Genomic DNA, 24,523 nt, shown 5'->3' with positions numbered 1-24,523 from the left:
CACAATTTGCCTGAAATTTTACTCACATAATCTACGGTATCGTTGTTTTTGCTGTTGATCTCGTTTATCGTCGGGTTTTTCAGTAATATTTTGACATCTTCAAATCCCCAGTGAAGAATGCAAAACCACTGCATGTAGTCTCATGCGTGAAAAGTTTGTTCTTTACGTGCAGTGTTATAGGGTGTTGGTTTCAATGTCCCGTGTCGATGTGTTGGACACCTACTATACTACTTACTAGTGGGAGTGAGTAAACTGCAAGAGTGCAAAGCGGGGGTGGGGATGTGGTTGTAAACCCTCTCACACGGTAGGTAGCTTTTTCATTTTGGGATTAAAAATTGTGCAATTTGGTGCAGACTTATAGACTCTAATACAATTTAACTTGCATAATTCTCATCTACAGTTAGCCTGACCAGATGCCATGCGAAGAAGCACAGCATCAGACAAGTTACAATACACCAATCTACTGAGACCCCTCGAACACAGCTACAAAACTACAAAACTGCTGAATGCAACTGTTGTTGTTGAAAATGTCTGCATTCTTCTTACATATTTCACAAATTACTCACATGAAACGAAATACTTGGACTATAAGCATGGCATATTAGTCCATAGTGAGCTCTCATGCAATGTAAACTGAGCAAAAATTGCAATTTCAAACCGGAAAGCTGACCATCGCAGCATGATTCCAAATACCTAAGCCCCAGCTTTGTAATGCAAATTTTGCTCAAAGATGATAGAGCGCCACATAGCGGTGCACATGTATGTCGCAATAGCTCATAGCTAAATTCAAAGCTGGAACCACGGTGCTCCGTGTGCATGCTGCTTGAGTGTCTCGCCAGCACAGTCGACAGCGCCACCTTTTCGCGATGTTTTTGCTGCGCTGCAACAACATTTCTAATCATTTCGAATCCAATGATGCATTTGCCCAAATTACATGATTTATGAGACTGCTGTCTTTTTTTTTTTCCTGCTGTTTTTATCACTGTTGTCTGTGTGTCATAGCCCTTGTGTACTTGTTGCTGTGGTCATCAGTGGATCGTGTGATAACTATACATGGTTTAGTGTAATGCCGCGCACTGGGCTTTATGTTGTGTGGTTTGCACGGGCCAATATCAGCCACCACTGAAGCAGGAGGAGTGCTTAAACAGGAGAAGAACTTGTCTCCTGACCCTTCCCGATTAAGCAGTGACCACTGTATCATCAAATGTTATTCTAGTAACTCTGTGAAATGAAATATACATTGTAGGATCTTTTGTTACTAATGAGATGGCGACACTTTTGCAAAGAAAGGGACATACATGTTATATACACCAACAGACACTGACATTGTCAGGGACATACATGTTATATACACTAACAGACATTGTAATGACATTGTCAGGGACATTAGCATCAACTAACATAATAACAATAGGGATATGGGACATAACAGATGTGTACTCAATATGTACAAGGATGTTAATGGCATGTTATTGACGTGGACAATGTACATGGATTATGGCCCTTCTGATGTTTTGAAAATGTGAAGCCTAGATGTATACAAGCAACTGGTAGTTCATTATAGGGCAAGGGATTCCAATTCTGCCAAGTGCACCTTGCTGACACTCCATGTGTACAGCCTGTATGTGTTGTGAATGATTTCAAAAGTATATGTTTCCCTCCAAGTGAAAGGTGAAAGAGTGAGATTCTTAAGGGCAGTTTTGTATGCTTTCCTTGATAAAGCCATTTTTTCTTGTCGCTCTCTCCTACTTTAGTGGCTTGGAACCAGCCTGGAGCAGCTCTGTGGACAAAGCTTCAGGTGAGCTGTTTTATCTGGAAGCGGGGACTCCAATCCAGTCTCCACGACGACCAGATGAGGGAGTGTCTCCCCAGAAAGATGCGTCCTCGTCTAAAGCTAACAGGAAAGCCATCAGCCAACTGCAGAAGGTGCTGAAAGTGAAGAGCAGGGAATCTTCTCCCCAGTCCTCCCCAAATGGCAGCAGGTTCTTCTCCAGAACCCCGCCTGGGAAAACTCACAAGGGTGCGATGCCGTCGTCGAGTCCGCATTCCCCCGCTGGCACGGGCAAGGATGTCACGCTGAAGGTGGGCACTTCTCCAGGCAGTGCCAAGGACAGCATTAGCACTCGCCTGAAAGCGTGGTTGGGGATAGTCCCCGGCAGGGGATCGCCGGAAATGCTGTTGAGGAGCGGTGAAATGAATGGAAGGGCACATCACAATGGAGGACCTGTGAAAGGAGATGATAGACTGATTGTAAAAGGACTCTTGCCAAGTGGGGCTGCCATGAAGTCTGCTGAAATTGAAATAGGTGAGTGCTACGCTTCTTCTTCACTTATATGTGACATTGCCTGATATGAAGTCACTTACGTATATATTTAATTTTGATAATCAAAATGATGTTCTAATTTATTTCAAACAAAATATATTTTTGCAGTAGAAGTGCACAACAGAAAACAAAGTGAATCAAAATTCACACAGGTACAGGAAGTCTCGAACACAGTGGCTGGAAGTTGCACTGCCAAGCTGATATTGCGTGAATGTGCTTATGATGCATTGAACTTTACACCATGTTCCCAGCAGCCACGGCATCCCCATTTGCCTGAAACATGGTGTGCTGTGGATAGATGAGACACTCTCCTGTCTTGTTCATTCCAGTCCTCGCCCGTAGAACATTAGCTATCAGACCCTGTTTTCACGGTGTCTGGTCAGGCTAGACTATCAATTCATGTATTTTCCGCCACGTCCCGCTAAGGACTGCCTCCAAGTTTTGTTACGGCCTAGCGCCATCATGTTTTGTTGCATTCACCCATTTTATTACAGCATACAAGGTGCCTCATTAATACCACGACTGCCATGGCAAATTATTTGACAGTTTAAAAATCGGACACGGCACCCACAGCAAGCATGGCCTGTCACGTTTGCCAATCCCCCCATTTCACCGCGTTGTCTCACGTCCACCCCGATTTGTCCACAGTGGTGGCCTGAAACATGACTGCCGTGGCCGCAGGGAACATAATGTAAAGGCAGCATTAGCACATTGCGTTTGCAAATTATAGAATGAAATATAATGAATGCATGCTTAGACGAGCATGTGCTGCATAGTGGCAAGATGTATCGTTTGTACATGCAGAGGTCTAGTCCATGAGTTTTACATCATGGATTTGATTCAGACTACCTTTGGGAATGTTTGCCTGTTTGTTGGTATTGTTATCAACATTTTGTAAGTCTGTTTATCACGCGCATCATGAAGCATTTACAATACCTCTACCATTCATTTTGTCACAGTACATGTACACTGCTTACTAATGCTTCATTGGAATAAAAGCATGGTGCCTGAGGGACCAGTAGCAAAAACTGCTCTTTCAGTAGCCACACTGCTCTCCTACTCATCAACATTACAGGAGTATCTTTCTTTGTGTATGAGACCATGGCTTCACTTTTTATTTGTGACAGCGCCTGCAGTTGTAAAGCTTGTATCTTTTGATTCTGAGCTGTTTGTAAGTAGTACACAGATCTTTTAATAGGAACCTGAGTTTTATTGTCAGCTTGAACTTTGACCAAATATCTTTTTGGTTGCTAGATCGAAATGAATGCTGAAAAATATGGCAAACTGCAGAGTATGAAGAATGAAAAGGAGATGATACAAAAAAAGTTGATGTAGCCATTTTTAGAGTACAGAACCCAACAAAAGAAGCCTTTTATGATTTGAGTAGCAAATATGTAACTTCAATAATCATTACACATCTGTGAGTAAAGTACAGTGTATTGATTATGGCTTAGGATATCAGAGTTCCCATGATGTTCAGTTGCGCTTCAGTTTGCTCTTGAGCCTCGTGATGAGTAAGCAATAAGGCAAACAATTAAAATCCTGTAATCCTCTTAAACTTCTTATTGAGGGAATTGAGTTAACGATTGGTTGTTTCATTTAGTGATTAATTGAGCACTATTAGAATTCATTTGAAATCAGGCCTCTAAACATTTATCGTTGTTTTTATGAAAGAAAGAAGAGAGAGAAAAAAATTGGGGCCCTATACAAATAATTTGTCCCAGACAATACTAACATACACAAAACAAACATTATAAATTTTATAGATCTTAGAAATATTAAATGAGAATATTGTATATGATATGATATTAAACATTGATTGTAGAGGAAAAGTCATCCAGCAACAACAGCACCCCTACAAAATGTAAATCTTGTACATTGTAAAATGTATGCATTCAACCCCCAACAAAATTTTGTAACTCGAAGTGTGCACAGGGGGCCTTGAGTGGAGCCATTATACCGAACAAAACAGTCATTGCACTATGACTGGAATGTGTTTTGTGATCAAATATCACTTGAAAATTGGCAGTGCACGATTCTGATGACAGGGTCACGTATTCCAGCAAACATTAATGGATAAGGGTTGATGGTGGTTGAGTACAAGTATATCAGTGCAACTTGTCAGTATTTGACAAGGGTATGGAAAGCACCAAGGGTTAAAGGTTATCCTGTGAGGTGTGAATTAATGTGTAATACGTGTAGACTACCAGGAATGGCCACAATGTGAACTCAGATGTCAAATCTACAAAGTAGGCCTACAATGTACTTGTAACTAGGGAAGATTTACTGCCTGCATTATCTAGCTCATATTTTCAGTTCTGCCTACATGTGCACGTAGTTGGTATTGAAAAAAAAAAAGGATTGTAGTACATGTACACACTATTAATGGTACTTCAGTTGTATTCTGTGAGAAGGAAAACGGCATTGTAGTGTGAAGGAGAAGGAAGAGGAGGAAGTGTGGGTACATGTACATACTTGTACAATACAATGTATGTTTACATATTTTCATTTGTATCATGACCTACATGTGTAACTTGATAGACTGTGGTTTTACCCATGGTAGTGTTGACATGTTTATTTATTTTGTATTCTCAAAGTGTTTTGATTGTCCCAAACAAGGCACACTGTATGACTTATTGTGAACATGCATAGAACTGTCAAACTAGACAGTGTAACCAAAAATCTAAGGCTTTACATTGTCCATTCTAACACATGATTACAGACATTGTGCACATACATCAAAGATGTATTTGGAACAAGTGTGAGGAACGTACATGTACACCTTAAAAGTGCAGTGGGACACTCACTGTGTTTAATAGGTACAATAAGCTTGAACTTATAGTGTTTAAACAGAATCAAACCTTAGAAGACAAAATTGAGTATAGTGCGGAATGGCACTGGAAGTGTTCAATGATGAGATTCCTGATCAATATGTTCCTAAGGTGGAATCGTGATGACTGTTACAATGTCATGTAAATCTAAAAGTCACAGAAGGGAAATATGAAATCCCATGACATTTCATCTCACAGAAGCACTGTACAATACACTCTGTACAATCTGTTTTATCTTGTTACAAAACATTACTGTAGAGTTGAAAATTGGTGCTGACAATTGCAGTGTAAAGTACACTGTGAACAGTCACTGCTTGATTGAATGCCACTCTGTGTGTGTCCATTCAATACAAAAGGCACCAGTACACTGTAGCTCAGTTTATTCACCACTCTGCCATTTTGAGGTCTAATGCACTGAGCAAACTTAACCCTCTATAGGGTCATATTTGTACAGCCAGAAGGCTTGATTTGTGTCGAACATAAAAAGCTAGCGAGTCTACATGTACATTATACACTACCAGTGAGTCGACTCTTATTTTGGTCTCTCACTGTTACACAGAATATAAACACACACTTGTATGCAATGTTTTATGGATACCAAATAAGTACAAGAATTTAAGTACATTGATTACAAAATCTGCTGGAAAGCTATAACCAGTGGCCAACAGAAAGTTTACATCTGTCTCATTTTCCCCCCAGTCTTAAGCTGATTGCACTCAGAGGATACTTTTTGTCATGAATACAGTATTATTTCAATGTGAGCTACAAATGTAAACTGGGTTTTCTCCGATCCATATGGCATGCACACATCAGAAGGAGTCAAGCCTGTGACACCTTTTTATACCTGAGAGAGTGTTCAGTGCGCTCAATATATTATAAATCTGTGCATAACGACATTCTTACATATGAAGACAGTGTATTTAAATCATTACAATTTAGTTTCTTTCAAGTAAAACTGTACGTACGAATGTATTTACATATTGGTATCCAATGAAAGACCTTCTGTAGTTTCTGTGTGCACTCCACAGTGCAGCTCCAGATAACCTCATGAATTTTCCTGTTTAAGTAGTCTCTGTTGAAAAAAAGAACAGTGAATATATGAAAATTTTATCAGTCTTGAAACCTCTGACAGTAAATAGAGTAATGCTACATCTCAAAATACTCCTGTAACTCTCCCTCTATAGGTGATTGTATCTCATCGATCAATGGTGTCCCTGTAACCTACTCCTCAGTGGAGGCTGTTCTAAACTCAATGGAACCAGTCAAACAGGTGAGTGAAATTTGGGACTTCCCATCATGTTTTTGGTTTGTAAACAATTTACTGTAAAACATGATGTATTTGTAGCTTGAAATTTTCGCGAATTTGCCACTGGCATCCAATGCATATTGTGTAGGCAAGAACTTTCGGATGCATTTGAATTTCGCGAATGTTGGCACTCGCAAAATTCCCGAAATTAAATTGCGCGCAAACATTTCTCGCTTTACAGTACAGTCATGATACATGTATGTGGCCAAAAAAAACAAACATGTAAAATGGGAATAGTGAAAATGCATCAGAGATATTTAAAGCTGTTTCATCCTTGAAAGATCTGTAATGGATGTCATCAGTTACATTATGTGGGTACTTTTTTCTTCTGGCTGCTAAGCTCCTCTAGAAATGTAATGGCTTGATATGCCTATAGGTAGTTACTAGGAGCAGTTGAACTGTGAATTAATCTTCCCATTGAAAACTTGCTGCTTTTTGCATTTGAAGCACTTATGCTGATGTTTGATTTCTGGAGTCCTTCCTGTTAGATTTATAAAGCCCTTTCCTGGCGTCTGAGCTGCAGATGTTATCTGATTAATTCAATTTAAATAGCACCCAACTCCAAAGGGTCTTGCAATTTGCTTTGGAAGGTGGTAAAGTACTGTAAGGAGGCAATATGAAATTCAAGTCTAGATAGCTTTTGGGGTTTTTTTAATTTTTCATCTCAGGTCAGTGGTAAGAAGTGGTGATGGAATATTGTAAAGTGGGGTAACTTCCACTATAATTGAGCAAATTGCTCCCTTCTCCCATGCAAAATCCATACCGATACTCCCATTATGTGCAGATGTACATGTATGAAACATTGACTTTCATAGAATAATGGTTTCGCAATTTATGCATGTAGACAGCACACATATCCGTACTCTTGTTCATCTTCAAGTAAAATGACCAATGACTTTGTTGTGTTAATATCATAGTACACAGGAAGCTACATGTATTCACTCTGTTGAGTTGTTTGATTCATCACACTCTGTGCAGGTGAGGCTATTTGTGGAGCGAGCCGGCAGCAGGTCTTCTGACGGCATTCACCCCTCCCCCCTCCCGGCCAGGCCACCCAATGGCACCCTGGTGCGGATGCTCAACAGCATTGCTGATGCAGGAAGCAAGCAGCAGCTGCAGCAGCAACCTGTTCAGGGCTTAGAGGAGAACGTTCCTTCCGCAGTCATGTATCTCACACTGGTGCGCGACTCGGACGACGATGATGCTCAGGTTAGTTTGACACGACATCAGACAGATGGGATGTGATTGACACCTGTCAAGTAAAACCAAGCATTCACTATTCTGATGGAAAAATATGTCTGCCATGTAGCCACAAATTACAGTCAAACATTTCTCAATTTTGATCCTGCAGCTAACATTTAGGGCACAAATTGAGTACAGATAAATCATTTTGATCCGAAATAGACATGAAAAAATTAATTGTGAATGTAGTGTATCACATCTGATTAGAAAAGAGGGAAGTAGTTACTAGCGTTGAATGTGTATCATTTCTGGATGTCATGGTAGATATTTAGGTTTATCATTAAAAGTTGAAGTGGAATAGTGTATGATTTAAAACATTGTAGTATCTAGGAATGGAAATTTAAAGGCTCTGTCAAGCTTATCTTGATGTGTTGCGCTGACAAACCTGCTAGTCTGCATGAATCAAGCCATAGCAGTGCTGAGTGTGGTACGTGTTATGTTCAAGTTTTGCTGGTTAGAGATTTGAAACTACTTTCCTCATTACTGTTTAAAATGATGGTTACCATTGTTCCAAACACAAAAAGAAAAATCACAGAGCTCTGTTACATGGTCGATAATCACTCCTGCTTTCATTTTTCATATGTTGTGGAAGGTTTCTTGAAAATAATCATGATCATTAGTTGAGGCATAGTCTATGGAAAGTTCCCAGGCTTTTTACCTCAAGTAGCTTGGTAGAGTACAAGACAAGTTTCTCTCTTTTGTTTCTGTGTCTAGAGCTGAAAAATGTGATGTTGTTCGCATTGTTTCTTCTTGTCTCAGGAGGTGCTGTATGTGTATCCCAAAACATCTGCTTCTTCCAAGCTAAAGGACATCAATGGTCTTTTCATCACCCTGGGAGATATGCTCATGAACATCACCGGTAGTAAGATCACATGGTGAGACGACCATACCATCTTACTGGAGTTTATATCATCTATGAATGGAAGGTTAAGAATGCAGAGACAAGGACAGAACATTATGGAGTTATAGACCTCTGAAACATTGCACTAAGTGAAACATTGCACTAAGGCATTAATGCCTCAGACACACGTAATAATGCATCTGGATTTCAGATGTATAGTATTCTTATTGTTCATCTTGTCAACAAGATAATATGAGAACGATGTAAGAGTCCATATTATTGAACTTAGTTTATGTAAGCAGACACCAATAGAGATGAACTGACTAGATAGATGTAGGGTCAGAAGTCTGGTCAATATCAAGGGCCAACTTCATATTTCGAGCAATAGTGTAGAGAGAATTTTATCGAGAGAATAATTCATTGAATATTGGGACAAGAGTGAGACAGATCAGCAGTGTGTGCCTGATAGATTTGAGCATACAACAATTGTGGGCATGGAAGGAATTGATTTGATAAAATTCTTTAACATATAACTGTGTGTGAAAACAATGTGAGGAGTGTGCAGTATCCTTGACAAGGTTTGTTACATTCATGTAGTCTTATATTGCAGTGAATTGATCATGGGCAAAAATTGTTTCACCATAATATCATGCGTTTATACTCGTGAAAATGCATGGGACAGATACATTTTGGTATGTAAAAGTACCAGTAACTGAAATGATACAGAGACTGTTAACATTTGTGACTCCCATATAGTTTTTATCACCTGATGGTGGGAATGATAATACACACATATTCCAGATCTTCATATGAGTATAAAAAAAGATTGACAAACCTGTCCTTGCAACGGCCTGCATAATATATACATGTCTGCAGTAGCAATTTGTATCTCATTGCTACTGTCAAGATTACCTTTACGGTAAACTGCACTATGGCATGTGGCATACATCACTCCACAAAGCCATATCGCCTCAGCTGCATGCAGTCATGCGATTACTCAATACAAAACATGTCATCGGGTTCAATGAGTCGAGGCGAATGTGTGATTGTTTATGCCCATGCTGGAGCCAATTGGACTCCCCTGTTTATATGAACAGCAAGTGAAATTTGATCACTTGAGCATGTTGTATGTGACTGCAATGTATGCCAGTGCAGGCGCTAACATGTAACTTGACTACATGTGAATATTTACAAAGGACACCTGAACAAAGACTAGCAGGGAGGTTTCCAAACATCAAAGCCTCACCAAGATTGTGTAAATGGCATGATGACAGAATACAATTGTAGTTCTGTTTTTCACGTGCTTTTCTCTCTGTTTGTTTTTTATTTAACCTGAGCCAGACCAACCAATCATATGCAAGCTCATATTTGTGAGGGGAACACTACAGGAGTAGGTTTATGTATGTCTTATCATTAAAATGTTACTCAGGAAGGCAATAAGTCCCTGAATAGCTTTTCACAATTTTAAGTTTGTAGTAGTCATATTGAAGAATGTATTTCCTTGCAAACTTTAGAATAGAATTGCTCATTCTGCAACCCAGGGTAATAGGTGGCTACAGTGTACAGTACATGTATGGTACATTGGAAACTGCTTTAGCCTCATATGGTTATATTTGGTCATTTTCTTTATGGGTTTTACTTGACTTCCACTTTGTTGTCTTCTCATAGGGAACTTCTCTCATTAGGCGTTTTCACATCAGCCCGATAAAAATCCAAGCTCGAGATATTTTTCACGATTGCGAATTAGAGCGCTATTTCATTTCTTATTCACATCAGCCAGAAGAGAATTAGCCCGCATTTTTTTAGAGCTAATTCGACAGCTGAGTATGTGCAAACAGCATCAGTAATGTGTGTGCCCTCTCAAAGATTCCTCATGATTTGTGTGCAGTTTGCCTCGATCGATCGGGTCACACATGCTAGGCATGATGGGATGCATCGCGCTAATTTCTCGAGTCGTTTTCACATTATCAAATAGCGCTCTACTATCTCGCTATTTCAGAAATTTCCCGAGTTGGACTCGAGAAATTTTCTCGATCAGAGCGATACAATTAGCGCGCTAATTTGTGTTCACATTATCAAATAATGTGCTATTTCATGATTGGGTTAATTTCCCAAGTCAGAAAATAGCGCGCTATTTCGAAACATCGGGCTGATGTGAAAACGCCTAGTGTTACATAACATTACCTATTGTATTCAAATACATGCACACGTGAAGTCAATATGTTTCTCCCTTTTTGTAATATATCAAATATATTAGCATGGAAGTGAATATATGTTCCTCCCTTGTTATCCACCTGCCTCATGATAGTTTCCTTCTGTGGGTTCATTTGTAGGAGGTTTTCATCTTCTATCTCTCTTCTCTTTTTCTGTCTCCAGTACATCTCTAGAAGTAGGCCAGGAACTGGTTCATGTTGGTTACTACAAGTGGGGCTCAGAGCTGCTAGTCCTGGCCCTGCCTGCCCGGTATGCCTCCAAGCATGTTGTGCAGTGTATGGTACAGCAGCTAGCCCGCCTCCTCAGCTTCATGTTTCTCTATCTCAACAGGTAATGTCTCCATCAGGTCCCATCCCATTAATCCAGGCTATGCCGTTATTAATAGACATTACAGCATTTTGTTTTTGCTATTATTTTGACCAAAAATATAACACTCTCTTTTGGAATCTATGGTTTGTACTCAGTGGAAGAAAGCTGCAATTTTATATTACAATAGCATTTGTATACAACCCAAGCCAAATGTATAATTGTGCTATGTTCATGTGTAAAAAGAAAAAGAAGAAAAAAAGCTTTTTGATTAAGTATTTGAAGTGACAAGTTTCGCATGCAACACATTACATAGATTGAGTTTGATGTTGATGACAAAAATAGATTGAAGACAGCAGTGATGGTGATTTACTAACAAATTACTGTGAAATAAGATTTTGATGAAGAGGTCAGTGATGTTGATTGTATTTGCAGCACCAGTAGAGATTTTGATGTGGATGGCAAGGATGATGCATGTTGATATTTAGAAAAGACGATAATGATTATAAAGTAGATGATATGGATGTCAGCAATGTAGTGATCTTTTGAAAGAATGATTTAGAACAAAAGTCTTGATACTCTTTGACTTTCCAGAGCTTTCTCTGAAGAAGCCCACTGCCAGAGGCTAGACCACTTGTTTGCTCTCCTGTTACACCGTGTCCTTGTGGATCGCAGCCAGCAGGAGGCAAGGAGGAAACACAATGAAGACATCTTTCTTCAGATGCTCCCGGGTGTCAGGTGGCTCAATCTACCAGATCAAGACAAGGTAAGTCGGTTGTTCCGTGTTAGATGGAGGTGATATTTTTCAGTGAAAAACAAATGGTACCAATTCTCACAAAAATCGATTCAGTAAGAAGACAACTGAGGCTCAGTTATTTGGTCAAGATACCAAGTTCAAAATTTGACCATGCCATTTTCAAAATTTTGATGTAAGAAAACAGTGTTTAAAGTGAAAACTGTACACAACAATAAATATTTGAAAACTAATTTAAAAGTGAAAGCTTTGGCAATGACATGTTTCATTGTATAGAACTTTAGTCTTCACTGCATGTTACATTCATGGATTATGCTGATTATCATTACATCATATTTCCCTATTTAGCTCAATGTCGATTGTAGCCTGAGTGAGCTGGAAGCAGCTGACTTTGCAGACCTGGTAAGATTGGTTTTCTCTCAGCCTCCTCTTTTTATTCTTCAGTTCCACTGTATTTGAAATGATAGTTCTTGAGTTATTTGTCCAATGCAGATCATATAAAATACCTCACCTCTCCCCCTTTCCAAAATCTGTAACTTTTTGCTGGTGCCTGTTTAGCTCTTACAGATTATTGGAATCAATAAAATACAACAAATGCAAACAGAGGGAAACTGACCAGAAATGAATATAATTTATTATAGGAAAAATGAGCAAAGAAAATGGGATTCCATCGTAGGATTTATCATTGCTTCTATATAAGTGTAAATCATAAGGACTCCTGCATTTCACATGATCAAAGAAATTTATCCTGTTTTCATTTCAGTAGATTGAATACTAGTATGCCTACATCTTGACATACAAAATTAGTTGTTTATTGTCTTTACATGTTATATTGTTACCTAAACAGATAATGCGCCTTTTAAATGTTATGCTGTTTTCATACATTGACTGAATACTGATTGGATATGGAGATTAACTATAATTGTTGTCATTTAAGTAGGAAAGAGGATTTGGAGGGGGAAAAAATGGGTGATTTTGAAGTTTTCATTATGCAGATATTTGTCGTCATCTCGTGCAGCGTATGTACTTAGTGAATGTGACTAAAATTCAGAGGTTTTATCAAATAATACTTGCTTACCCTTCTTTATGTTGTTTCCCACCTCCTGTTAATGTGTAAATGTCAAGAAAGCATATGAATGTGTTTCTTGAAATCATTTATTTCATAGATTCATTACTTGTGTGATAATACTCTGTTGTAGAGAGAGCATTGGCTGATTGGACTGTTTATGGGAGGAATCATTTATGTGCCAATTGAAACATGACAGCCAACGTGATACCATGGAAATTGCTTCTTGTGCAAATGTCAAATGTGAACGAGCAAACATAGTGTTTGTCGAGCATGTTTGTATTCTGTTAACATTTTCTGACTCTGATGGAAATGATGCAGTACTCTGAAATTGTATTAGGCATGCATTGATGTAATGTATGATACGATGGAACAATGATTTGTTCTTTCTTTTCTCCCCAACCTCTTCTCTTTGCAGTGTGACAGACACTTTGATTACAGGCGGCCATATGTCATATTAGGATCATGTATATTTTACAAGGTTTGTTTAGACATTTTCTCACAATCTGTATTCCTATCGTAATTTTCTTCTCTCTCTCTTTCAAACAATCATATTGTTGAATTTGATGAAATACTCTTGTATTCTTGACTACCAAGGTTGTCTTTTTGTTTTTGTTTTGTTGCTTTATATCACCTTTTGATGTGCATCGGCAACTGCTGATTTCAATCCATGTTAACTTTACTGTGTGAAAGCTTCTTTGCAACGCGTTATGTGCAATCCTTACAGATGAAGTAAGCCAAGATATATTAACCAGCATGTAATATGTGTCATGTGTTGTGGGTAGGCGTAGCAACTTTCGTTTAGGCCAAGGTTCCTTTCTTATACCTGCAGTATGATTCCATTTTCTACTTTCCTATGTACATGTAAGTTTATTTTTAAGGTGTCAATCTGATTTTTAAAAAGATGTTATTTGTATTTAAATGTATTTCAGATTTAAGACTTCTGCAAATTTCTGTGTAACAGATTCTGCATTCTGTAGTTTGAAATAATGCTCTTTGAAAGTTTCTTAAATCTTCATAACTTACCGATGTAACTCTTCTGTGATAATTTCTATCTTAGATTTTACTACATGTCACTAGTCATTGCTGACGCTGTCTCAAACTGTAGCAAAATGCAGCATTTTTAGCTTCCATCACTGTCAACTACAGTTTCTGTTACCAGTTGCTTCTTACAATTTACTGAGATAAAGTATGAAACTCACGGTAACTAGTCAAGTTTAGCCATTGAGGATGAACTGATATTGCTGTGATATGCATTTCCCGTAGACACGTGCCTCAATTTACCTGGGACGAGTCTTCAACATGTTAATGTTGTAATGTGATCTCCCCCCCCCCCCAAACAGGGCTACCTCCTTGCCAATCACTTGCCAGTGGATGACCTGTTGGACGTCCACCTCTACTGTCAGTATTACAGCCTCAGCTCCCTGTCCACCCAGCAGGCTGTGGGTCAGCTGGTCATCTGGAGAGAGGTGTACCCAACGCGCCGTGTCCAGCCAATCACGGCTCCCCACCCCAGCTTCACAGAGCCCCAGGGGAGGTGGTTCCTCCTCATCGTTGGTCTGGTAAGTTAGTACTGCACTGAAATCAGTGGCGAGTAACAGTCTGATTTCTATGACCAGCAAAATTGGCAAATGATGCCAGGTCCTCATGGTTTGCCCCAGGTGTCTAGCATTAGTCAGCAAATGGTATCAACCGGACACATTTTGCCATATGAGAAGAAAAAAAAAAATGACAGAATGATCAATGTGAAGGTGATCAGAATTTGATAATGGAATGCAGAAAGAAGTCTCTGACAATTCTACCATTTAGTTTGTCCTATGGTAAAATTACAGGCTAAGTATAATTGATAATGCTCCAAAAGTGACTCCACGTAAGTGACTACCGTTAGATTGTGCAATGCTGGACTGTCATTGGCACTAACAACTCAATTGTTTTTGTTTTTCAATTTTGGTGGCATCTCATGCGTATCCCTAGATGAAATTTCAACATAAACATCATCTCATGTCAAATGTTGGTGGTAGAATGTAGGGCATGGGCTCTGATTTGTTATTCCTCCTTTTTGTTGAAAACCCTATTACAGTGGACTCCCATTAAAACAAAGTCCTCGGGACTGGCAGTTTTCTTTTGTTATATTGAAATTCTGTTAAAACCGAACTATTAAACAATAAATATACATAGAGTGGATAATGTTGCGACCTGAATTTTACTTTGTTGTAGCCGGAATTTCATTATAACCGTGTTCATTATAACGGGAGTGCACTATAAACAATTCATTTAGAAAACAAAATTTGCGACAGAAATATCATGCATGGAATTTGTACATACAAACTGAAAATTAAAATGACCGGAGTAGCCTGGGAAACTTGTGGTATGTCCAGCCTAGCAACAACTGAGATTTTAGGTATGAGATTATGTTGTGGGAAGCAGTTTCATTAAATTTTCTGGCATTAGCACAGACACATCCATATGTTTGACTACATGAAGAAAAAGGAAGTATTTAGTCAGTGTCTTGATAGTAATCTGATGTATTAGTCTTTGTTGATCTGCTTCTCCCATCAGAAACATTCTGTTCTCTGTGTACTGCTTGAGGCCGGTGGATGCGCAGCTTCGTAAGTAGTTCTCTGGTAGTAATGATCAGAACGTAGTTGGAATGTTTGCATCCAGTGACAACATATTTGCCATACTCTTTATTAATTTTGTACAATCTGACATTGTGCCCTTTTGTGAAATAGGAAATCTGAATCAGATATGAATACTTTATCCTGGTGTGAAAGTGCAACAACCAAACTAAAGGAAGTGAAACCGAACATAATTATATTAACTATTTTGGTGTAAACAAATATTTGGTCACTGCATTTATACAAGATGTGTGTGTTTGCATAAGAAGTTTTGTCATGTGTGACAGTATTGTAATCAAGGCCCCAGCACTCGTTTGAGTGCGTCATGCTCGTCGTACAGAAAAGAAAGACCCTACTATACATAGAAATGTACCTCAAGTTCTCAGAATGATAGAACACTTATGTGCAACATTAACGATGAGTAGAACACCATGTTGCAAGTCAAATATTGAGTGATAAAATTTATAACTATTGAAGCTGAAGTACATTCTCACTATTGCATATCAGTCTTTAACCAAATGTTATGATTTTTTTTTTTTTAAATGAAGCAATTGCTCTTGTTTGGGTTTTATGATGAACTAAAAGTCATCTATAAGACAGTTTTATGAATATTGTCAGGATTTTATAAATGTTTTGCAAAATGCCACATGTCTTTTCTATGCATCATTTGTAGAGCTGACGGTGTAGTGTATCCAGATGAGTTCTACGTAGATCAAGCTAGAGCAACTCTCCTCCATCTAGAAACTCTCAATGTCCCTTCGGCCTGTGAGGAAAGGTATGTAGCCATGTAATACTGTTCACGTCATGGACATCTTGAAATCACTTGATGGGTTCATTGAGTCAGTACCACTGCTTATGGGTAATTTTGATGTTGGGGGGATCAGATAGATAGGAATTTAGTTTAATGAAGCTGTTCTAACTACCAAATCGATGCTTATGTATTAAATGCTTTGCGGGATAACAGGGAACAGCACTTCACACTTCCAATATAAAGCTTGAGGAGTGTTTTAGTTAACAGGTTGCTTCTGTGTGTCTACTCCTCTTTTGTTGCACTTGTGTGTTTAGTTTGACAAGCTTTGAAGAGAAGGATGAAAATATTTTGCCACTCATTATTTCTTATATGCTGTGATATTTGAGGCATGTTAAATCAAAGTTTTTGCCAGTTTCAAATGCAGCAATGTAGAGCACTTTTTTATTTTCCTCTGCCATGTACATTGTATTATTTTTAAAACTATCCATTAACATAATTATGCTGCTGAATTATTCATTCAAGCTCTCAACTTATACTCTGGCAAGGATTTTTTGCCAGGGCATTTTTTTTAAATCTTTTTATTTGAAAAACTAACATCATGACTTCTGCCTACTTGTTTGTTTGTTTGTTTGTTTTTTCCAGGTTAAAAGTGCCACCCATCCCTGCCCTATCCTGTGCGGATTGGATCTTTCCCTCCCCCAGGAGAGGCAGCTTTGATGGCAGTGTTCCCCCTAGACCTCACCCAGACTCACCCATGCTGAGCAAGCTGTACAGCCAGTCACAGACGCCGCTAAAGGGTAAGCCAGACTGTAATATTATATACCTTCTGTATTTTTAAAGGGAGTGTACAGTACTGGTTGAGGTGAGGATTCAGGTTTATAAAATCTTCTGGTGAGATAATGAGAAACCTCGTATGAAATAAGAAAGAGCATGTAATTTCAAGAAGGATTCAAAATTTTTTTTTTTGGGGGGGGGGGTGCTACCGGCACACCCCCCCCCCTTATTTTTTTATTAAAAACAAAAGAAATAAAAAGAACAAAATGAAATGAAACCCGAAAGTGGCACCAGAAATATTACTTCCGCCCCCCCCCCCTTTACAGAATTCCTGGACACGCCCCTGATGCAGTATAGCCTTCTGAATATTCTAATTTGGTGGTAAGATGAATTAAGCATGTGTGAATATTTGTGCAGTAAGAATGGTGTTGTATTCTTATTTTGTTCCATGGTGCAGGTTCGCCAGGTAAGAAGTCCGAGAGTCCCCACACCTCCCATAGGCGATCCGCCTCCCCTACCCCACCGGTCTCCTTCCTCTCGGTCAGCCCGAACCCGTCACGCAAGCACCCTTCCACCTCCAGCCGCACCGAGTCTGACAACGACAGCGACTCCACCAGCCCTCACAACTCAAGAACCAACAGCACGCAGTCTTCCCCGTCCGTCAGTCGCCGCAGCGAGTCCAGAAAAGAGTCTGATGCGTCGGCAGGCTCAATAGGAAGCAGTGAAATGTATAGGGTGAGTGCAGTGGATCAGGCATGGACAGAAGAGCATGAAAGGGCATGTGTGCCAGATCTACATGTAGATCTATGTGGCAGAGGAAAACCTAAGCATAAATATATGACTTGGGGCAGTAAATTGCCTGACGAGACATATGTTTTGTGAAGAGAAAAAGGAAAGATTGCGAGTGTTGGATACAGTGGAAAAATGTGTAATTGCAGGAGGAAAAATAACACTTCTCGTCTTTGTTGCTAACATTTCTGTATTTGCAATAATCTTACAAATAATCTTTATTCTATTCTTCAGAGATTTTATATATTTTGTTGTTGTGACAATCAAATCATGTGCTTCATTTGTATGGCAAACATGTTCTCATCAGCCTGTTTTCATTTGCTGCAGGCTGTCAAAAGAGGGCGCCTGATCCCTGACCCCTATTCCATGGGGGTCATGAAACGTGCACTGGAGGAAACAGCGTCTCCGGATTACTTCACTGCCACTAAGTAAGCAACCATGCAATTACCAGGGCTCCATTTCATATTAAAAAGATGTTAGGATAGCAACTCTTGCTGGAATGGCAACTTCCAATAGCAACAGCCAATCAGAAAGCTGGATTCTTGTTGTTACGATGACAATTGCCATTCCAGCAAGAGTTGCTATTGTATCAACTTTTTGTAAAATTTGGCCGAGATCTAACAGCAGTTCAAGCATTATTGAACATACTTTACCTTAGTCATGTTTAAGCTGTTCATTTTTGTTCAGAAAATGATACGAGTCATTCAGACTAGACTTGAAGATAAATTTGATATTTTCCCAAGATTTTTGTTAAGAATCATATCTACAAGACAGAGTTTTTCTGTGTGAAAGCCTCTCCCCAGACTTAACTGATGAGTTAGTATGGGTAAAAGAAACACACATAAATATATGACTTTTAAACATTCCTTTGACCATTGTTCATATGAGGACAGTATCAAACATGGTTTTAATATGGACCCTGGGGCCTGTTATATGAAGATGTTTGCAATTAATGTATCTAGCAAAAATTGCAGTTACTATGGCAGCAGCTAGGGAAGAACCAATTGTTTCTGAGTTTGCAGGTTACCGTAGCAACAACATTTATTGTAATTTGCAGTAAGTTTCTCACATCTTTCTCAAATTGGACTTTGGAGCTTGTCCTTTTGTGTAATTTTGTTTGTTTTACCCAATTATTTATGGAAGACTTGCCTGTGCCATGCCACATAGTAAAATTGTTAAATTTAATCTCATTTTCATTTTATTTAGACTTTTCATTGTCTGTCTCTTTTTGACAATGAATATTATCATACATTGTAAATAGATTGAAATTAGACTGCTACCATTTTGATTAACATGTATGAGGCAATTGCAAAATATTCAAGGGATGGAAACAAAGTAGGTGTGTCAGAGAAATTTGCCTAATGATCATGTGTGGTCCTTTAACCTCAGATTGACGTCGGGGCGAGACAACACCCTCTTCCACTACGTCCATCTCGACCCTGCCACGGGGATCATCATCACCCCTACGAGGTCGGACATTGCCTTCCTGGGTGGGGTCACCCACTCCCAGCTCCTCCAAAACTTTCAGCAGTGCTGTAAGGTCGTCCGTCAGCAGCTGTCCCTGCACGCTCAGCTGAGGGTAAGGCTGATGCCATGCATTTGAATGGGGTTGTGGGTGTTCACATGGGGTGTTTTTTAAAAGTTGAAATTTTAGGGCAAATAATTTTTACACGCTTGGTCAGGTAAGATAAATTTTGCATGTTTTTAATTCTGCGGAATCAAAACATGAAATAATGTTGCGTATATATTAAGCAAGAAATTTCACATTTCTGTTATTTTTGCACTGGCTTCTTGTTGCGTGAAATTAAAAAAAAATCACTGTTACAGTACATTTGTGGGAGACCTTCTGTGTGATTTGACCCTTTCCCGCATAGAAACTTGGATCGTCTCACTCAGAAGTGTGTATACTGTGCTTAGAAATAGTGACTGGTGTCTACACTTCTATAATGAGAATAATTGTCATGATGTGATATTATGGGGAAAAAAAAGACCACAGTCCCCAAACTTCCAGAAGAATACATGAATGTGCTGTAAGGTTAAGGAATAAACATTTATTTTAAGAATATGTTCAACTCTTTTTCCAGGAATGAGGAACAATTTGATATCAGAATGTTTTATGTCTATGACTGTGATGCAAATCATGTATGGATGATTGAGGAATTTGAGAGGGTTTGCAGAAGACGTCAACTTGCGTTTTAAAGGGTTAATAATTGCAGGTATTGTATCATAGATAACGTGTGCCAAATGTGAGTAAGCTTACTTTGGAGTGCTGTTTGGTCGGCCAGGAACTCATTTTTGTCGAGCCCACCAGAGGTGTGGGGAGACTAATACCCCGTTTATACTAAGGAAAAAGCGGGTTCTGAAACCCCCTGTAGCCGCTTCGAGCAGGCTTTCAGCTCAGTATAAACAGACAGAATTCAGAAAAGGCGATCCGGTCGGGTCGGGTCCGGTCGGGTTCTGAAACCTCCTACGGGGGGAGGTTTCAGAATCCGCTATAGCAGGCTCGAGGAGGCTCGACAGCAGTATAAACGCTAGGGGGTTCGAAAAGCCGCTTTTTTGCCGACCCGGAAGTTATCACTGGAGGTCATCGCGCGTTCATGATGTAAACAAGCAACTGCACCGGATCGCGAACCCACGTTGTTATAAATTCGCGCTCAGCAGTCACGTTTCCGCACGACAGTGATGCCACGAAAGCGCGTGCCGGTTTTCGGAGGGGAATTCGGTTACCATAGGAACGGAAGCCGTGACCCTGCTAAGACCCGCTCGGGCCTGCTTTCGCTCGCGCAGTATAAACAGACGAGAGCCCGCTTTTTCGTAGCGGGCTTTCGAACCTCCTCGAGGCAGCTGGAAAACCCGCTCGCAGTATAAACGGGGTATTAGGGATCGCCTGTGGCGTCTGTCCGTCCATTGTCCGTCTGTCTGTCCGTCCGTCGTCTGTCCGTAACGCTACAAAAACTTGAATAACTCTCTACTGAGGATTTCAATTTCAATCAAACTTGGAGGGAAGAGTGTTTATACAAAGTTACACATTTTACCAAACATGAAAGGCACCTCAAGGTCAAAGGTCACAAGCAGAGGTCAATGAACTTTACGGCCCAATGTTAAGTTTTTAGGGCGCATTTCGTTTATGGCTCGTAACTTTTGATGTGTCTGTCTGTTTGTGACCAAACTTAGATGGTAGATGTCTCTTGGAAAGTTGAAGGTTACCACAAGGTCAAAGGTCACAGACAGGGGTCAACGAACTTTTAGTGCCCAATGTTAAGTTTTTAGGGCGCGTTTTGATTATGGCTCATAACTTTTGATCCCTTTGTCCGTTTGTGACCAAACTTGGATGGTAATAATAATAATAATAATAATAATACATACAATTTCTATAGCGCCGTTGTCCACTTTGATTAAATGCTCAAGGCGCTTTACAATTGTACATCAAAGCAAACAGACTGGAGATACAAGTACATCACCGTAATAGAAGAAGATGAAGAAGCAGAAAAAAAAAAGACATGAAAGTCTGTCTTCAAAAGACACTGGTCTTCAAAATGCACTGCTAAACAAATAGGATTTTAAATTACTCCTTAAAGATGTTATAGAGCTTGAGTCTTTCAGCTCACGAGGAAGTGAATTCCACAGTGTTGGTCCAGCGTGAGCGAAAGCTCGTTCCCCCCAAGATTTCCCAGAAAACGGAATATGTAAGAGACCTGAAGTTGAGGATCGAAGAGTTCGTGAAGGTTGGTATTGACGAAACAAACAAACATTGTAATCAGGAGCTGTTCCCTCAATAACGTGATAAACCAAAAGAAGTATCTTAAACTGAATACGCTCCTGTACAGGCAACCAATGAAGACTCTTCAGGATAGGTGTGATATGACTGCGTTTACTTGAGAAAGAAACAATACGTGCAGCGGCATTTTGTAGCTTTTGTAATTGGGCAATTTGCGAGTTTGGTAGATTGAAAAACAAACCATTACCGAAATCAAGGCGTGAAGAAATAAGTGCATGAACAAGTTTTACCGTGGCAGAGTGAGTCAAATACTTGCGAATAAAACCGATATTGCGCAATTGATAATGGACTGATTTAGAAATGTTGGTGATTTGATCAGACATAGCCATGTGAGAGTCAAACATAACACCCAGATTGCGACATGACTTTGACAGAGGAATATCATTACCTACAATCGAAATACAATTAATATCCAACTTATTCAAGTGAGATTTAGAACCAAAAAGGATAAATTCACACTTGCTGTGGTTTAGAAACAATGAGTTAGACCTCATCCAAGCATCAATATCAATGATGCAATTTTCTAGACAGCGCAGTGCATGAGATGCTTGGATTTGATGTGGTGGAAAAGATACAAAAACTTGTATGTCGTCTGCATATAGATGATACCGAACAGAATGCCTTTGAAATATTTTCCGCAGACCGATCAAATAGATAGAAAAAAGGGTGGGCCCGCCAACAGAGCCTTGAGGTACACCACAGCCTAATGGCTTTGAAGACGATGTGACACCATTCAAAAGAACAGACTGTGAATGGTGTGATAGGTATGATTTAAACCATTCGAGAGCTTGTCCCTGGATACCCAAACTTGTAAGTGTATTGACAAGAATTCTGTGATCTACAGTGTCGAAGGCCGAAGACAGGTCAAACAAAACCATTGCTGTGACGGATCCGGAATCCATGTCCCTTGGTAGATGTCTCTTGGGGAGTTGAAGGTCATCACAACGTCAAAGGTCACAGACAGGGGTCAACGAACTTTTAGGGCCCAATGTTAAGTCTTTATGGCCCGTTTCGATTGTGGCTCATAACTTTTGATCCCTTTGTCCGTTTGTGACCAAACTTGCATGGTAGATGTCCCTTGGGGAGATGAAGGTCATCACAAGGTCAAAGGTCACAGAAAGGGGTCAACAAATTTTTAGGGCCCAATGTTAAGTTTTTAGGGTGTGTTTCGATTGTGGCTCATTGTGGCTCATCACAAGGTCAAAGGTCATAGGCAGGTCAATGAACTTCTGGGAGTTAGAAAAATATTAATTTCTTGTGCGCGAATGGGCGAGACACAATTTGGCACTTGCCTTGTTGGCATGAAAAGACTAAACTTGGACACACATATTACAACAGTAATGTAACAATCACACGTCAGAATCAGATCCCATCTCACTGAGTATCAGTATCTTAAAGGGGAAGTCCAGGCGATTTTTATAATATCACATCATGTAGTACATGAATCGACAGCTGCATGTTTAGATTTGTGTACTCAATATAACCAATTTGTAGTTGTGCCGATGTAAAAGTCTGAAAATCAGCTGGAGTTCCCCTTTAAAGTTTTATGTACCTGACACATTTTATTCACAGTCCAGTGATCAGCTGAGTGGAAAGTCCATAACGAGATGTGATGCACTCACCATCCTGAGAGAGTTTGGGGTCTGCTTCCGGTGCCATCCGGAGAACTGGCCTGAGAAGAAGCAACCTCCAAGCATGAAGTACTGGGTCACAGGGTGAGTGCCATCTATGCCCTTTTATGTTCTTTGTAGCGCCAGCAAGTCATAATGAGATTAGTAGTGAAGGTTTAGGGTGTTTTGTTTTGTTATGTTATGTTTTTTTTTTTTGTCGTTGTTTTGAAGAGGATTTCTTCTTCTTTTTTGTGATAGGGAATATTTAAACATTTGGTGTATATGAGACATCAAGGAATATTTGACAACAAATGTTAACATAGATATGTGGTACTATCCAATGTACAAAACGTAACTATGGGAAGCAAGATACTTTGGGCCAGTTGATATTCCAGGTTTGTTATTGCTTGGGTTTTATTTTAGCTCTTCTCTATAAAGGATATAGTTACAAGCTTATCCTTCCAAAATGTGTTAGATATTGTGTAATAGACAAGCTGAATGCTGGTGTTCGTAGTGAAATGTAAGTAACATTGTTTCCCTATTTTTTGCTTTCCACTAGTTGTTAAAATGTGACAAAAATGGGCGCAGTTGTGTGTTGGAAAGGAAGGGTTCTCAATTATACATACTATGTACAAGTTGAGTTGTAGGTTATTTCCTTGGGTATGCAGCGAATAGACCATATTTGAAATTTCAAGCTAAAATTGTGCATTTTGAATTATGATGGAACATTTGTTTCTGGTTATTTCATATTCAGGAGACTACTGAGGAGGCGGACGGAAACCAAAGAGTGCTACGTTTGTTACCATGACAGCACCACACAAAACGCGGTGGAGCTGGCATTCAAGCTAGCATTCGGTGTTGGTCCCTGAGAGTCAACATTGGCCCTCGACAGTGTAGGCAGGTGATGGTCAACATTATGTCATAACTGTCCATGTGAGCCAGTGACAGGCAGTATGGGCCAGGGTCAGTTTGCATAGGCCAGGAACAGGCGACGCTATATGTTGGTAGTCCCTGTTGGCCATTGACAGTCACCGCTTGCTGCCTCGGTATCAACTCTCGACGATTTTTACCATTCATGTGCCTCAGATCAACTGCACAGCAAAAGTGTGTACCTTGCATTACTGGACAACACATTTTAAGCAGACCTTTTTATGCAAGCACAGGTGCACATACGCGGTGACGGGGACATAGAACTTCCACTTTCAAGACCACGTGTGGATGTGAGCTGTGGTTTTGGAATCCACATGTCAGCAATAGCACATTAATGTGTCTAATATGAAAAGAAAAAGAAAAGCACTTCGTAAAGAGGAAAAAACTTCT

General features: G+C 39.6%; 1 protein-coding gene across 1 annotated transcript in view; it reads left to right on the top strand.

The window, feature by feature from the left end:
• The window catches only part of LOC139717761 (protein inturned-like), a 71,799-nt gene extending 47,662 nt beyond the window's left edge, over nucleotides 1-24,137 (top strand). The window contains exons 2-18 of the mRNA XM_071629263.1: nucleotides 1,755-2,305; nucleotides 6,339-6,424; nucleotides 7,439-7,669; nucleotides 8,462-8,577; nucleotides 10,920-11,087; nucleotides 11,658-11,829; nucleotides 12,166-12,219; nucleotides 13,302-13,364; nucleotides 14,227-14,445; nucleotides 15,443-15,492; nucleotides 16,175-16,276; nucleotides 16,895-17,049; nucleotides 17,484-17,761; nucleotides 18,143-18,243; nucleotides 19,205-19,394; nucleotides 23,166-23,308; nucleotides 23,958-24,137. Of these exons, the coding sequence (XP_071485364.1) occupies nucleotides 1,755-2,305; nucleotides 6,339-6,424; nucleotides 7,439-7,669; nucleotides 8,462-8,577; nucleotides 10,920-11,087; nucleotides 11,658-11,829; nucleotides 12,166-12,219; nucleotides 13,302-13,364; nucleotides 14,227-14,445; nucleotides 15,443-15,492; nucleotides 16,175-16,276; nucleotides 16,895-17,049; nucleotides 17,484-17,761; nucleotides 18,143-18,243; nucleotides 19,205-19,394; nucleotides 23,166-23,308; nucleotides 23,958-24,072 (2,794 nt within the window). The 3' untranslated portion in view covers nucleotides 24,073-24,137. The remainder of the gene's footprint in view (nucleotides 1-1,754; nucleotides 2,306-6,338; nucleotides 6,425-7,438; nucleotides 7,670-8,461; nucleotides 8,578-10,919; nucleotides 11,088-11,657; nucleotides 11,830-12,165; nucleotides 12,220-13,301; nucleotides 13,365-14,226; nucleotides 14,446-15,442; nucleotides 15,493-16,174; nucleotides 16,277-16,894; nucleotides 17,050-17,483; nucleotides 17,762-18,142; nucleotides 18,244-19,204; nucleotides 19,395-23,165; nucleotides 23,309-23,957) is intronic.
• The last annotated feature ends 386 nt before the right edge of the window (nucleotides 24,138-24,523 follow it).

Source organism: Diadema antillarum, unplaced genomic scaffold, assembly GCF_040938485.1.
Source record: "Diadema antillarum isolate AM-2024a unplaced genomic scaffold, OU_Dant_1.0 scf00000082, whole genome shotgun sequence".
Taxonomy (NCBI): domain Eukaryota; kingdom Metazoa; phylum Echinodermata; class Echinoidea; order Diadematoida; family Diadematidae; genus Diadema; species Diadema antillarum.
This window is presented reverse-complemented; position numbering and strand designations above follow the sequence as displayed.